Raw genomic sequence first — 15,526 nt, 5'->3', positions numbered from 1 at the left:
TTCATATAGCATCTGATCACATTTTCAGGAGCACTTCACCAATAGATTACTTTTAAATCTCAACACTGCACAGTACAGACTCATGAACAGCAAATTAATGGATGTTTGAGTTGTGTAGACCAGGGTAGGAATACAAAGAAACCGGGTACATTTTCTTCTTCTCAAATGGTGCTTGGGCATCCTTTACATTCACCAACATAAAGCATTGCCATTGCAGCATCTCCAACAGTGCTGAAAACCACCAATACCCTGCATCAGTCCACATTATACATTGGTCATTAAGAATACCTGAATTCCTAACATTTCTAACTCAAAATGAATGGTTACCAATTGAGCCAAGTTGGAAATTTATATCTTTGTAATTGTTCTGTTTCAGATGGTGAGCCTATGGTTTAAAGTGATTTTCTACCTGTATGCGTCAACTCAATCTATGATTATTCCTTTTTTGTAAGCACAGGTAAAACGATTCTTGAATCTAATAAGGGAACTGTTATAAACACACGTGGGAACAGGTGGAATACTAAATGATAATGCTTCTTTCAGGATGATGGGGTATAATGCCATTTGAAGACTGACTGCAATCTTGGTGTCACGTGCAACCCTAAGATAAGCTCTTGAACACATACCTATGCCATTACTAAGATCACTGATTCATGTCACATTACTTGACTCTGCTGGTACCATAAGCCACATGCTGCTGAAACTCTCATCCGTTCCTTTGTCTCCTCCAAACCTGACCAATTCAATGCATTCTTGGCTTGCTTCCCACATTCTACCTCCAGAAAAATTAATGCAACCCAAAATTCAGCTGCCTTTGTCCTCACTTGCACAGAGTTCCATTTAGTGCACTGGCAGCAACTTAAGCAGTACCTAAATTTTAAAATTCTTCGTCTTGTTTTCTATCCTTCTCTGGCCTCACTCATTCTATAATTTCCTTCAACACCACAAAACTTAAGATATATCTGCACTCTTCAGTTTGGACACCTGAAAACCCTGATATTAAAGTAATTCCATCATTGGTACTAAAGCTAGCAAGACCCTACACACTGGAAATTCCTCACATATCCAGAGGTGGCTTCTTTCTTTATATGCTCCTTAAAACCTCTCCCTCTGACTAAACTTTTTGCCCCAATACGTCCAATTTTTCAGTAAATGTTTGCTTATAACACTCCTGCAAAGCACCTTGGGAGGTTTATTGTGCTACACTAACACTTTAAAAAAAAAAATTTCTACTCAACGTATTCACAGATCACTGGTCCAAAATGTGTACAGCTCACCAACACTGCTACACAGTGAGAAACCTGACCACCAAAAGGAAATTCAATTTTATTTTGCTTTCTTTTGTCAAGCACCAAAATATGTAGGGAGCATCCATTAAAAATAGGCAGTGTCGCTGTTGCACACAGTTTATTCAACAATATGGTAAATAAGAAAAAATCAATTGTAGCAGTCTATACAGTGATCCAAAGTTCATATTTATAAGTAATTATCAATAAATTGCATGATTTACACGTTTCTGGATAGGTTTTTCTTTTTTACTGTTTGCCCATTTTTCAAGTTTTACACAGAAGTCTGAAAGAGGAAAAACCAAGGGATGTGTTCAATAAAATCAGCCACACAGTCTTTTTAAAGGATCCTTCGATAGTTGCACCAAAAAAATAAAATAAAAAGTAAAATGTTCATCATTAAACTGAAAAACCCCCCACAATATTCTACATCCGCAGGACGTTTGGCAGCTGCCAGTTTGTGCAATAGTCTCTCATTCTACCTGTACAAATTATTAATACTTCGAAATTTCTGTTCAAACCCTTGTATTGAAGTGGAAAAAAATTAAGGGAAGAAGGGATACACAAGGAGGTATCATAATCCTTTGCTGTCAAAAAAAACAGATGTATATTGTAGCACAGGCTGTTTTTTTTCTCTTCTGTGAAATGCTTTGCGTTAATGAACAAATGCTTACAAGATTCTTTGAAGTTAGAAAATAAAAATATGAATTCAACTCTCCTTCTCTTAAAAAATGTTGGTATGGGCTATTTGCAATTGAAACAACAGAACAGGAAAACAAAAAAGGGACTGGCTATTCACCAGTCATAACAAAAAATATATTCTTTGTATAATATCATCCCTCAGTTTTTTTCTCATTAAGTTGCAGTTCAGTGAATTCTGGGAAAATAGTCCTCCCTAGAAATTTCAAAATTGTTTTTCAGTACAAAAAACCCTAAGTAAAGACGAAAAATGAGAATTTGCTCCCAAAATGCTACAAGATGTCTAGTGTATTGTGATTAATGTTTGTGCCTGTTAAGTCCGGGTTATCTGAACCCAAGCCAAGGTCACTGGCGGCACCATGTAAGCCTGCCATTCCAGGGTTAGCAAGTTGAGAAAGCATTGCACTCTGGTCCGGAGCAGCAAAGTGTCCTTGATCCATGGGGTTCCCCTGGGCAGCTACCATTCCCGGATGTGGTGAGTTAGTCTGTGGAGAGACATGGTGTGGAGACGGTTGAGGCTGCATCCTGGGCGATGGGCTGGAATGAGGTGGCTGGGACTGCGGGCGAGGGGAAGGCACGGGCTGTGGGGACCGCACCTGGTTGCTTAGGGAGGATGGGTGCTGGCCCTGGAGGTGAGGTGACTGGGCCTGGCCAGGGAGCATGTACTGTTGTGGACTCATAGAGTTGGACTGGGCAGGAGAACCCATCTGCTGTTGCTGCTGCTGCTGCAGGATTCTATGATGGAGGGCCTGATGGAGACTGGAACTGCCCTCTGCTCCCATTCCCGCTTGTGGAAGCTGGCTCATCTGTCCCATCGGTTGTCCCACTTGTCCCATGGTTCCTTGCTGCATGGGAATATGATGCTGTATCCTCTGCTGCTGCTGCTGCTGTTGCTGTTGCATGGGATAACCAGATCCTTGAGGTTGCTGAAATTGGTTAGCCATTCCAGCACCCAAGCTGGGGTTTGGCTGCTGTTGCTGCTGTTTCTGTTGCATGAGCTGCCGTCGCATTGAAAGCTCTCTAAAGTTGGAGTTCATAGTGGGGTGATTCATGTTCATGGTCTGTCCCTGCGCATTCATCCCACCCATGCTTTGTTGCTGCTGCTGTTGCTGCTGAGGCATATTAGGCCGTTGAACACCAGGCTGCATGGGGCTCATGTTCTGCATACCTGGGTTGCCATGCATGCCTTGCTGTCCTTGAAGACCTGGTTGAGATTGCATTCCAGGCTGTGGCTGCATTCCAGGCTGGCCCTGCATGCTTGGCTGACCTTGGCCTCCTTGATACCTAGCTGCCCTTTGCTTGATGAAAGCAGCCATAAGCTGGGGGTTAGAGCGAAGGATAGCAAGTACTTGCTGCTGCTGCATGGGAGAGCTTGGAGACCTCAGTGTTCGCAGTAAATCTTGCAGGGCTCCTTGGGGAATGGTACCTCTGTTAGGTTGAGGCACTCCTGATGTAACTGGGCACATGGGTGGTGGTGGCTGGGGCTGCATGTTAATTTGCAGTGCTTGTTGGCTCATCTGCATGACTGGTCGTTGCATTCCCTGTGGATGTTGCTGAGTCTGGGCCATTCCAGCCTGTCCCCACTGTGCCTGTTGCATACTGGCTGGCCCCATTCCCTGATCTGAGAGAGTGGGGCCTCTCTGTGATTGTTGCGGATTCATGTTCATTCCAGCCATTTGATTCATCGGTGCTACATGAGGATTCATTACTCCAGGCCTTTGAAACGATTGCTGCTGTGCCATCAGTCGCTGGGCATCAGCTGCTCTTTGAATCTGCATGGCCATTTCCACGGCAGCTGGTGGTGGCTGTGGAGTAGGAGGTACAACTTGGGCTGCAGATACCACTGGTCCAGTTGGCTTGCCTTGCGGTAGAGGGGCTTGTGGTTGACTTCTTGTCATGTTGCTGTAGGAAGGCATGTTGGTTTGTGGCGGTGGCTGGGGCTGCGGTTGCGGCTGCGGCTGAGCTGGGGGTTGGGGCTGAGGAGTCTGTGGGGTACTCGGTTGTTGCCCTGTTGGTGTAGTGGGCGCAGTGCCACTTGGAGATGGCAGACTTTGCTGTCCTACACCTCCACGCTGCATTGTGGCCATCCTTCTGCGTAGCATCTGGGCTTGCTGTAGACGGTGCTGTAGCTGTTGTTGACGAAGCTTGTGCTTGATGTTGAGACAGAACGGCACAGGACACTTGGTTTCTTGGCAGTGCTTAGCATGGTAGCAACAGAGTGCAATAAGCTGCTTGCAGATTGGGCAGCCACCATTGGTCTTGCGTTTGCAACCTTTGGTGTGCTGGACTACTCTCTTCATCTTCTGGCAGGAAGGCAAAGAACAGTTTGCATTGCGACACTGGCAGGCATGGACCAATGACTGAATGCAGCGCTGAATGCTGAGACGCCTTGAATCCCCAGTGCTGGCTTCTGACCCTTGTGCGTTACTCTCATCATCCAAACCCAGGCCTAGTTTCTCCATCTTGTGCTCGTGTCCCTTAGTGTTAAAACAGTTGACACAAAGGTCATAATCCTACAGAAAGCAAAATTAGAAACAATTAGTTCCCCCAACATTTGTCTAAATCTAAAAAGCTTTAAAGTTGCTACCTTAAACTTGAACACTTTATATATATTTACAATAGGGCTTAAAAAGGTTAAAATAAAATGAGAAGTCGCATAAACTTGGTTTGTATTCTAATATTAGAAGAATTAAGTGATCTAATTAACATGTTGAAAATTATTGCAGAATTTCGTTAAAAATCACAACACCAGGTTATTGTCCAACAGGTTTAATTGGAAGCACACTAGCTTTCGGAGCGACGCTCCTTCATCAATCACCTGATGAAGGAGCGTCGCTCCGAAAGCTAGTGCGCTTCCAATTAAACCTGTTGGACTATAACCTGGTGTTGTGTGATTTTTAACTTTGTACACCCCAGTCCAACACCGGCATCTCCGATTCCAGAATATAGTTACAGATAAAGCATTTCCTGTGGATATTTTGATCCTACAAACAGGACTAGGCCATCTGGGAGTGAAATCAGGAAGATGTTTCTTTCAGATAGACAGCCAGATAGGTTATGTTATTAATGAATATGGAGCTGAAGAATGGATCAGCCACAGTCTAACTGAACTACAGTAACTGGCACTGGAGACGAAATGGCCTCCTTTAGTTTGTGCTCCTGATTGGTTACAAATGTATCAACCCCAGCAAATGGAACAATTAGGTCAATCAGAAAAGGTCAACTTCTAATCCATTGAGTAAATTAACCAATAAATGCACAGCCATAACTCTCTAGTCGACTATAAACGCTTGCACCAAGAGTCCTTCATATTAGAATGGAAAATACTTTTATATAAGTTTCCATATTTCTGTTTTGATATATACTGGACTGGAATAGCAAACGAAGAGTAGCACACACCTCACAGACAGTGCAGTGCCACCTGGTCTCCACATGGTGCTTGCACTCATTACATGTATATACAAAACGATCCTGGCCCTGATTGTGAAGTTCCACCAACATGCACATGGTTGACCACTTGGCTCTTCTTAATGAAGAGAACTCCATGTGTTTGTCCCTTGCCAATGTGAGAAAGGCATCACGCCCATCCATCAGGTCACATGCAATGAGTGGGTCTGGATCCAAAATGCTTGGCAGAGAATTGGAGTTGGGACCTGCGATCAGACGGATCACAAAAAACACCTGTAAAACAGGAAAGATAAATAATTAAAATTAAAACCAAGTAAAATACAACTCTCAAGCTTTGCCCCTCCCCCTAAGGATTTCACTAAGATATCCAAATATAAATGTGATAGGACTAATTAACAGAATGCTACTGGTTCACAGAACAACTACTATAGTGACTTTACATCCAAATGATTATTAAATGGATCCAAAACCATGTCCCAAAATATCCTTAGTAGCAAATGATGCTCATCTGACGTGTTTAAAAAATCCAGACTTCTGCCCTAAATTTATCCAAAAATGCATTTGGCATTCATAGTAGCTCCCAGATTTGTCATGAAACACTAGGTGTCCAGACAAGAGACTTATTTTACCATTCTTCAGATGCTGCTTCCACTATTACAGCTTATAAAACTTACACTAGGCATTAGATATGTGTGCTTTTTAGAAGAAGTGGTGTGCAGAATTTCACAAATCAGTGTAACAGAATCCGAACATACAAACAGCCTGAAAAATGGATCAGCAATTAGCCACAGAAGTGCGCTTGACTCCCAGATTTGAGCCTGCGGACACAAGAGGCTGGGCGATGGACTTATTGTTGAAAATCAATAAAAACACATTGTTAATTCAACTGTCTCCATTTCAATCTTCTCCCACTGTGCAGGTGATGATGAATCAATGTAAAACTCTAAAAAGGTGCAGTCAGTGCTTGCTCAAGGCTACCTAACATGTGCCACTCTGAACTAAATGTCACCACATACTCAATTTTTGAGGACATCTACTTTTGCCTGTTCTCACTAAGCATAAAAAAAATACACAGTAACCATCAGATATTAAAATCCTGGGAAAAATGCAGTATCTGTACCGTTGCCCCAGCTGAGATCAGCTAACATCATACATTCTGGAGATTCAATCCAATCCTTCCTGGGTGCATGGCTTATATAACCACTAGGTGTTTTATTTTTAAATGGGATATAAGCATTATTGCCCAGCAGACAGATTAAGAGTCAACCATATTGCTGTGGCTCTGGAGTCACACATAGGCCAAATAAAGACAACGGTTTCTTTGCCTAAAGCATATTGTTGAAAAAACCCAACTTCCACTAATCAACATGGTTAACACTAAACCCTTAGTTGCAGATTTATATGGAATTCAAATTACATATCTACCATGTCAGGAATTAAACATGGGCCTCCAGAACATTACCTGGGTCTCTGGATTAGGAATCTAAGTGATGACACCATTTGACATGGCCTGTACATATGTTATGAATGAATTTTAGATTTATTTTGTGACAGACCAAGGCATTATAAATTAATATTTGGGGTAAGTGGAAAAATTGTTATACCACACTAATAAGGCAACACATGCCAGAGTCTCAGCATATGATGGAACAGGTATTTACCCTTGATTCCTCTGCTGAATTTGACCATTCTGACATGGTAAGACATTTACTAAAATTAAGGGGTTGGGTGAAGTCTTCTGCCAGAAAGGTCAGGTTCAAGCTCTGGAGGGATCAGATTGGTGCTAACAATACAAGGTTCAATGCCTGCTCCAGCTGAGATCGAATTGGGATCTACCTTATTACTCTATCCATGTGCCATGGGTCAGGTACGCCTTCAAGAAGGGTACTGAGGAAGGGAGAGGGGAAGAAGAGTGACTTAATGCTTTTTCAAAGCAACATTTGCAGAAACCAAATGGTAGCAGGTTTATCTGAATTTTCTACAGGAAACAAAATACATAAAATAACAAAAGGAGACAAACCATCAATTATCCAGCTCAAACTAAACAAGAGCAAGAAATAAGTACCTCCTTGTGCTTTTCCATAGTGGCATAAAGCTTCTGCGAGAGGTCATTGGACACATTGGGCATCCCTGGTTTCTTCTTGTTACCTCGGCTCAGGCTGCTCTTATTCTTGCTCGTTTTCTTGTTATTCTTTTTCTTTGCATTTTTGCTATCTCCCTTCTTTCCCTGAAAGTTCAATGTAAAGTTAGCAGTTACCACCTCGCTTCAAGTGTGGCTTGTTTTTTTTTGAAAAGTTACATTAAACCAATTCTCTCAACCTTAAAATAGCTAAAGGGAAGTGCTCAGGATAGGAATGGCAATCAGCTGATTCTGCCTGCTGGGGTCTTGCATATACATTCCAACTTTCTAAATGAGACCGCTTCAATTCAAGATATCTTGATTAGATCAGTACAGTTGAGAGGTATGCCAAGAATTGCTAACAGCTGTTACTACGGCTGGATTTTAAAAATGGTTTGAGGGGTGGGCTGGGGAGGAGAATGCAGCAAGTGCTCATGTTTTTAAAAGGGTGAGTGTAATTCAATTATTTTGCTTCATCTTTGCATGGTAACATCTCCAAATCTGGAAAACATTATCAGGGAAAAGTGCATCACAACAGGTTAGGTTTTAGTGAATAAACATGTTACTTACTTTCATATTCAGAACACAAGGGAGGGCACGCCTCAGATGTTTTGCTTCATGGAAATGTGACTGGGGAGGGGAGTGGGGGGTTATTTCGTTGTTGCAAGAAATACAATTTTTAAAAATTTCTACAAGCTTACCTTGTTTAAACTTTATTTTACCCAGGCTCAAAAATCATAAGAACATTGTCAGTTTGGTAACAGTTGTTGAAATATGGAGGTATCTTTTGGTGATAAATAAGACTAAAAATCAATAATTATACATTACTATGCAGGGCATTCAGGCTTAACAAGTATTCTTTCATTATTCAAGTGTCCATGCTGAAGTAAAGAGAATATGCTTTCTTTCTATGGTACTTGCCCATTTACTACAGCTCAAAGAAAAATGCTCCAGACATTCAGCTGTACTGGCTGCTATGAAATACATAATATTGGTCAGGAAACAATTCACCTCTGACCTCACTGTTAACAGGGGAACTCTATGACTTTGGAAAATTTAACCTACAATTCTCCTTTCTGCAGTGAGGCACACTGATGTCTTTGAGAGGGACTGCATTTGTCCACTCAGCTTTAACTGCAACAAATTTGTGCTGGCTGAGTAACTTGGAGAGAAGGGATTTTTGATATTCATGAGATTGTTCATACTCAGATTTTTGTCAATACTTAAATTTAAACAGGCATGGTTTGGGTTTCCCAGTAATTGGGAGACCTGGCAAGGTGAAGGATAGCAGGAGCTAGCTGTCAAATCTAGCAATGCTTCTGGATCAAGATAAGCATGATAGCTTGGGAGATTGCGGGTAGCAAAGATACCACATTTCCTTTACACCTAGTGCCACATCCCGCACTCAACCCTTTCTAGTTACCTAGTACCATTCCCAGCTGCTATCTTGAACAGCTAACTTACTCAGTCCAGAGGTCCCAGCTCTTAATCTGGATGGCTGCCAAGTGGATATTAAGAGTAGATAAATTAGATCCTGCATGGCATTTTTAAACCTCCTGGTTATGAACCTTTCCTCAGCAACAAGATCGCCAGTGACAGCACAATCTTTGCAGTATAACTTAAGTTAAATTCAGAACAAATCAGAACTTTGATATCAAGAATAATCTTGACAAAATATGGAACTGGTAAATAAACATTGCAAGTCATAACGTTCTTTTAAAAATAAAGACACTAACAGGTAGGCTACTCACACATACCTTTCTTCTGTTCGCAAGTCTACCTAAATTTAATTTCAGATATTATATGCAACAAACGAAAGGAGAAACTACAGAATGCCTAGCATTTATGGACTGAAAATTAGAAGAATATAATCTTATGTTCAACGAAATACTGGTAGGAAAGTCTAATTTTAAATAGTCACAGGGTCTTGAACTGTTAATTTATCAAAATTGATTATTCATTAGATTTTCATTTATGTATGAAACCTTAAAATGTAACTGTGCTGTGTACATTACTGCAAAGTAAAACTGAAAAGTTGCACAATATTCCTATATTGTTGACTTTGCAGTTGTACTACTTCTAATCATTTTATGAATGTGATGGAATTCTGTTGTTATCTACACTTCAATTACAGGATTTAACATAATAAATAAAACATTCTTTTTCGACACATGCAGATTTCAAACAGGTAAAATCAATGCCATAGAAGGAAACACACATTGGTCCACACTGGACTAGTGGCAGGAATTAAAATCTGTGGGAACTGAGGCAATTAATCCCCAATTTCCTCTGCTTGGTGCTTTTTGGTCTCACCCACCATCCAAGAACCATAAGCCTCCCTGAACTGTTACTGATCTATTTTATACCACAGAGAGAGAGAGCTAATATTAAGCAGTCTCTTTCCTCCAATGCTTCCAGGTTCTAAGGCTGCAAGCTCTATGAAGTCTTCCTAACACATCTATTATATAATTTTGAGTCAGGAAATATATTGCATTTACAGTGGACACGCAGAAATTTACATAGCAAATGAAGGGAAAAGGGTGCTAGAGAGTACAGAAAGAAGGATCAGAAAGAGGATGGTTAAATGCAAGAAAAGGGTCATCATGAACTGAACTAGAGAAGTAAAAGTGACAGAAGACAGGTTGAAACAGAGTGACAATGGCAACATGCTGCAAACAATGGAGACAAAAACATACGGGACAAGGAAACAATAAGAAGCAAATACGAGAGAGCATATGAATGATATAAACACCCTGTAAGAAATGCCACTTTTTCAAAAAAGAATCTCCATAAATACTGACACAAGAACTCCCAAGCAACACTTATCAAATACATCTTAATAGTACATGTAAGAGATTGAAAGAAAAAGCAAAGGAAGAGGGACATGAAGACATTTATGGTAAAAAGAGGAGTGTCAGAACCAGAGATGAGAAAAACAGAACTTTTTTCTGTAGATAGTCACACCTAGGAAGAGATAATTGTAGTGATCTTCACATATATAGAAGTTACACCAAACATACATGCAATGTGTCATTTATAAGCAGGCTGTTGCTCAGCAGAAGAAAACTTGGTGTCATAGTACAAGACTATTTGAAGCCACCATGTACCAGGATGCACAGATAAAATCAAACATGAATGATTTTTAAAAAAGGCTACCATACAAGATCTTCAACAGGCTTCTTTAGAAGCGCGTTTAGTTTTGGCCCTTACGATGGAAATGCGATGAAGGGCTTATTTATGACTTTGGTCTGAATAATGGAAGAAATTGGCTCAATTCACGTAGACAGGTGACTTGAGTTAGAAAATAAAACTCAAGAGCAGTGGCAAGGTCCATTTCAAAACACTATTTGCACTTCAAATAATAGCAAAAGAATATCATGCGCAATGACTTACATCAGTGCTCTCGCTAGATGTATTGTTTTCCTCCCTCTTACGTTCCTCTTCTTCCTGCTCCAGCTCTTTGATACTTTCCTCCAACACATTTGGCCAGAAGTCACCTTCAAAATATGGCAACTCCTTTGCACTGGTCAACCTATCCTCTGTTGCCTGTTTAAATATATCCTGCAAGGAGGAAGCACATTAGAGAATCAATATTGCTGAAAAATGCCACCCCTTTGAAACTTTTCGTTTTGCACCTAATCATACGAGTGAAATTCAAGGGGAAAACCAACATTGACACTGCAGACAGGAGGAGACTGATTAGTTGGTAACTGGACTCTGTGAGAGGCATAGCCATGCAGAATTCACCCATTAATGATCAACAGTTTACAACCATTTGATAAATTATAAATTAGAAAATCACATTAGGAACACATCCATCATTCACCGCATATGCTCAATAAGATTGCATTAATATTCTGTGATGCAGATATCATAAATCAAACTCAAATCTAGGAAAAAAATCCACTTTACCCTAAGTATCAACTATAGTTTCTATATCTGAACTGAAAAAAAATCCCAGCCATTGTTTTATCATTTACTTGTACAAGTATCTGGTTCAATAAACTTTGTTTAATATTAACTCAATGGTTAACAATGGCAATACTTCTAAGCTGTTTGCAAAAACCCTCAATGGCCAGTGCTGCTAAATTGTTAAGCTGAGCATAACAAAAAAAGGGAGCATTGGAGCAACTGACGAGTTAAAACACTGCAAAGATGTAGCTCAATCCTACAATATACAGATAACCTGGATTATTGAGAGGGTAGATGAATAAATAATGTCATTCCTCATGGCAAGTTTTCAATTTAATCTGAAGGAAGCTATGCTCTCTTCCCCATCAGCACTCCCACCCCATGAGACATATCAGAACATTCTAACTGACAATGTAACACACTTCTCAGATATGGTACTGGAATACAAGTTTTTAAAAAAAATCATACATGGGAGGTATGCACTACGTGTTAGGCTAGCATTTACTGAAGTTCTAAAGAATCATATTGGACAGAAAATTGGTATTTGTCTCCAGAAATGCTGCCAGATCTGCTGAGTTTTTCCAACACTTTACAATTTATTTATTACCCTCCCTGACTGAACCACTAGCGAGCTATCTTCTTGATAATGTTAAGTGTTAGAAATGAGAATCAAGGTTGACACAGAGGTATGGAATATATACCACTAGTCATTGGTTCAATATGTGCTGCAGATGTCACTTAATTCTACTTAGCTGTTATGACTCTTAAATGACTTTGTTTTTCCTTTCATGAGATGTTGGTGTCACTGTTCAAGCCCAACCGTTAATTCTTAATTGGTCCTAAAGAGGCTGGTTTGCTGGCCATTTCAGAGAAGGGTTAAAAGTCAACCACATCTGTGGTGGGTCTGCAGTCACACAGAGACCAATATGGATGATAGACTTTCTTGCCCAAAAAGGACATTAGTGAACCAGATGGGTTTTTCAACAGGTGGGGAGTGTTTTGGCCACCATTACTTAGACCAGTTTCATACGCCATATGCTTATTTGAATATTTCAATGACATCAGCTGTTAGGTGGTACGTGAACCCATGTCCCTACAGCATTAGCCTAGGCCTCAGTATTACTACTCTAGTCACATTACCACTGTGCCAAATCTTCCATAATTTCAGCATTATACAGTTGAGAGCTACTTTGAAATAATTTGAATGAAGCTTGACTATTAGTGTCATATCTATCTTGGTGGGCACTAATTGAAGTTTCAAGTAAGGCAAATTCATGACTATGACTGACATAAATATGTTATTCTAATTAACGTACATCTGCAATTGCCGATTTCCTCAATTACTGCCTTATCCGTGGCTTGGAGAATAATGTTTTGAGGAACTTTCACCGTCTTCCATCCTAGTTATTGCCCAGGTCTGCACCTGGATTTTCTGTAAGCAGTGTTTGATTCTCTACGTCATTGACATGATCCTTTCTAAAGATTTATCATCAATTAGTTCACCATTACTTGCTTCTCAGTAAGATAATTAGCAGACGTTGAGTCAGTTTTCAAAAGCACAATGATAACACCTCCCTAAATTCTTCCACTGCTCCCGTTATCAGACCGTATGCCCGGGATGCCATAAACTGTTTGCGCTAATCGTTAGCTTCACATCCCTCTCCAAATCAGGGGAAATTGTTCACAATCGCCATATCCCATTCTACCTTATGCTGATCTCTGACTCCACTTCCTGTCAATTAATAGAATTGTTTCTTTTACATTTATAACCTCACTGACCTCTGCCTCTACCTCTTGCTATTTGATGAAATCCTTGTCCATATGTTTGTCACCAAAATTCCTATACTTTCAAATCTGTAAACTTTGGCTTTTCCAAAATTCTCCTGCCTGCATCCTTCTCTGCAGTAAGTTCACCGAACATCTCAACATCCAGGTCTCATTACATGCCACATTTAGACTTCTCACTCATGTTTACAACTCTCTTTGGGTTTGCTCTTCTATATTTCCACTCCAGCACAATACCCTCTGACCTCTTGTGTCCTTTGACCATGGTATTTTTAGAAACCACTTTTTTTTCCTCCCTTATGATTCAGTGGGGTCATAGGGTATTTCTTCTACTTTTAGGGTTATATTCAATCCACACAAATGCCAGGCTATGACCATCACCAGTAAGAGACAATATAACTCTTCAATGAGTCTACAAGGCACAAGTCAAGAGTGTGATAGAATACTCTCCACTTGTTTGGACGAGTGCAGATCTAATAACATTCAAAATGCTTGCCACCATCCAGAAGGAGCCCACTTGATTGGTGCTACATTCACAAACATTAAATCCCTCCACCACTGATGCTTTGTAGCAGCAGTGTGTACTATCTACAAGATGCACTATAGAAATTCACCAAAGATCCTCAGACAACACTTTCCAAACCCCTGGCAACTTTCACCTAGAAGGACAAGGACAGTAGATACATGGGAACACTCACCACCTGCAAGGTCCTCTCTAAACCATCCACCATTCTGATTTGGCAATATATTGACACTCTTTCACTGTCACTAGGTTGAGACCCTGGAATTCCATCCCTAATAGCATTGTGGGTTAACCCACAGCAGGTGGACTGCAGCAGTTCAAGAAGGCAGCTTACCACCACCCTCAAGGGCAACTAGGGACAAGCAGTAAATGCTGGCCAGCTAGCGATGCCCACACCCCACAAATGAACCAAAAAAAAAAGGTGTTCCTACATCAGAATAAGTTGCAATTATAGCAGGAATATGTGCGCATCCCAATGGGACACTCAAATTTAGTACAGTAAGCAAGTCCATGTGCAATACCTTATAATCATGAATTATTCGCTCTGCCACTGCTTTGTCCAACATCTTCTTGTACCATTCTTGCAGCCTTTTGGGTTTAGGGATTTTCTGGTCAAGTGGATGGCAGTGAAAAATGTAATCATCACCTTCACTTGGTGGACAGGCCCAAATATGCCCCGCAGTGTATCTGGGATAGGAATGAAATATAGGAAGCATAAAGTCAGTGAATTCTTTTGTGCAGTTGCACACAGTTTAGGCGGAGGTCACAATGCAAACTCTGGCAGAGGTTGGCCTTCTTGTAGGGAAGATGCTGAAAAAAAGTCACATACGTTCATGTGCTTCCAAAGGTGTACTTTAAATTGTTTTCTAAAATATTGGAAGCTTGATTGCTCCCTCTTTCAAGAGAGCAATGAGGAGGTGCGCAGTTCTATTCTTTGAAACTGATCCAGTATGGGCAGCTTGGTGGCTCAGTGGTTAACAACTGCTGCCTCATAGCATCAGGGACTTCCACCCTCGGGTGACTGTCTGTGTAGAGTTTGCATATTGTCCCTATTTCTCCATGGGTTTCCTCCAGGTGCTCAGGTTTCCTCCCACAATCCAAACATGCAGGTTAGGTGGATTAGCCATTGGAAATGCAGGGTTACAGGGATAGGATAAAGGGTGGGTCTGGGACTCGATGCGACAAATGGCCTGCTTCCACATTGTTGGGATTTTATTATTTCATCTGGTGAAAAATTATTAATAGCATTTACTTAATATTAAGCAGTCAAAAACAAATTACTATATACCTATATTGTTTTTCTTCAATGGTTTCCCTCACATTAAACAAATTGCCAATAAATACATTAATTCACAATCAACACCAAATAGGAGCATTGTGAAAAGTAATCAAGATGCAAGATAACCAGTGCCTGAATCTCAACAGTGTAGCACTTAATGTTATAAAACGTCTCGGGAAGATTTTGGTACACTGAGTACAGCAGCCTTCCCAAAATGTACACTTACCCCAATTTCCTTACATATTCTAAATACCCAATCAGGATTTCATGATAGACAGCTGTTCTGAGACATCGAGGGCGGAAGAAATGTACACTGTCGAGGTATGATATGTACACACGTCTAACAAAGGAAAGAGAATAATCGTCAAAAACAGCAAATAACAAAAACTTTCAAGTTACAGCATTCTTTTTTGATGAGGTTCTTAGCTGAACATCAGATGCGCTCATATTTTGTTTGCTATTAAAAGCACTAAACAATGCACCAGACCCCAGTTCAAGTAATACGTTTCTAACCA

At 40.6% G+C, this 15,526-nt stretch overlaps 1 protein-coding gene across 1 annotated transcript in view; it reads right to left on the bottom strand.

Annotated features, from left to right (window-relative positions):
* Positions 1–1,390: 1,390 nt before the first annotated feature.
* Positions 1,391–15,526, bottom strand: part of LOC122542299 (histone acetyltransferase p300-like) — a 118,682-nt gene continuing 104,546 nt past the window's right edge. The window contains exons 26-31 of the mRNA XM_043679907.1: positions 15,238–15,351; positions 14,254–14,419; positions 10,906–11,073; positions 7,459–7,620; positions 5,385–5,666; positions 1,391–4,498 (exon numbers count right to left, since the gene is read on the bottom strand). Of these exons, the coding sequence (XP_043535842.1) occupies positions 2,258–4,498; positions 5,385–5,666; positions 7,459–7,620; positions 10,906–11,073; positions 14,254–14,419; positions 15,238–15,351 (3,133 nt within the window). The 3' untranslated portion in view covers positions 1,391–2,257. The remainder of the gene's footprint in view (positions 4,499–5,384; positions 5,667–7,458; positions 7,621–10,905; positions 11,074–14,253; positions 14,420–15,237; positions 15,352–15,526) is intronic.

The sequence above is a fragment of the Chiloscyllium plagiosum genome, chromosome 39 (assembly GCF_004010195.1).
Source record: "Chiloscyllium plagiosum isolate BGI_BamShark_2017 chromosome 39, ASM401019v2, whole genome shotgun sequence".
Classification (NCBI taxonomy): Eukaryota; Metazoa; Chordata; class Chondrichthyes; order Orectolobiformes; family Hemiscylliidae; genus Chiloscyllium; species Chiloscyllium plagiosum.
The sequence above is the reverse complement of the archived record's forward strand: the minus strand, read 5'-3'. Positions and strand labels throughout refer to the sequence as shown.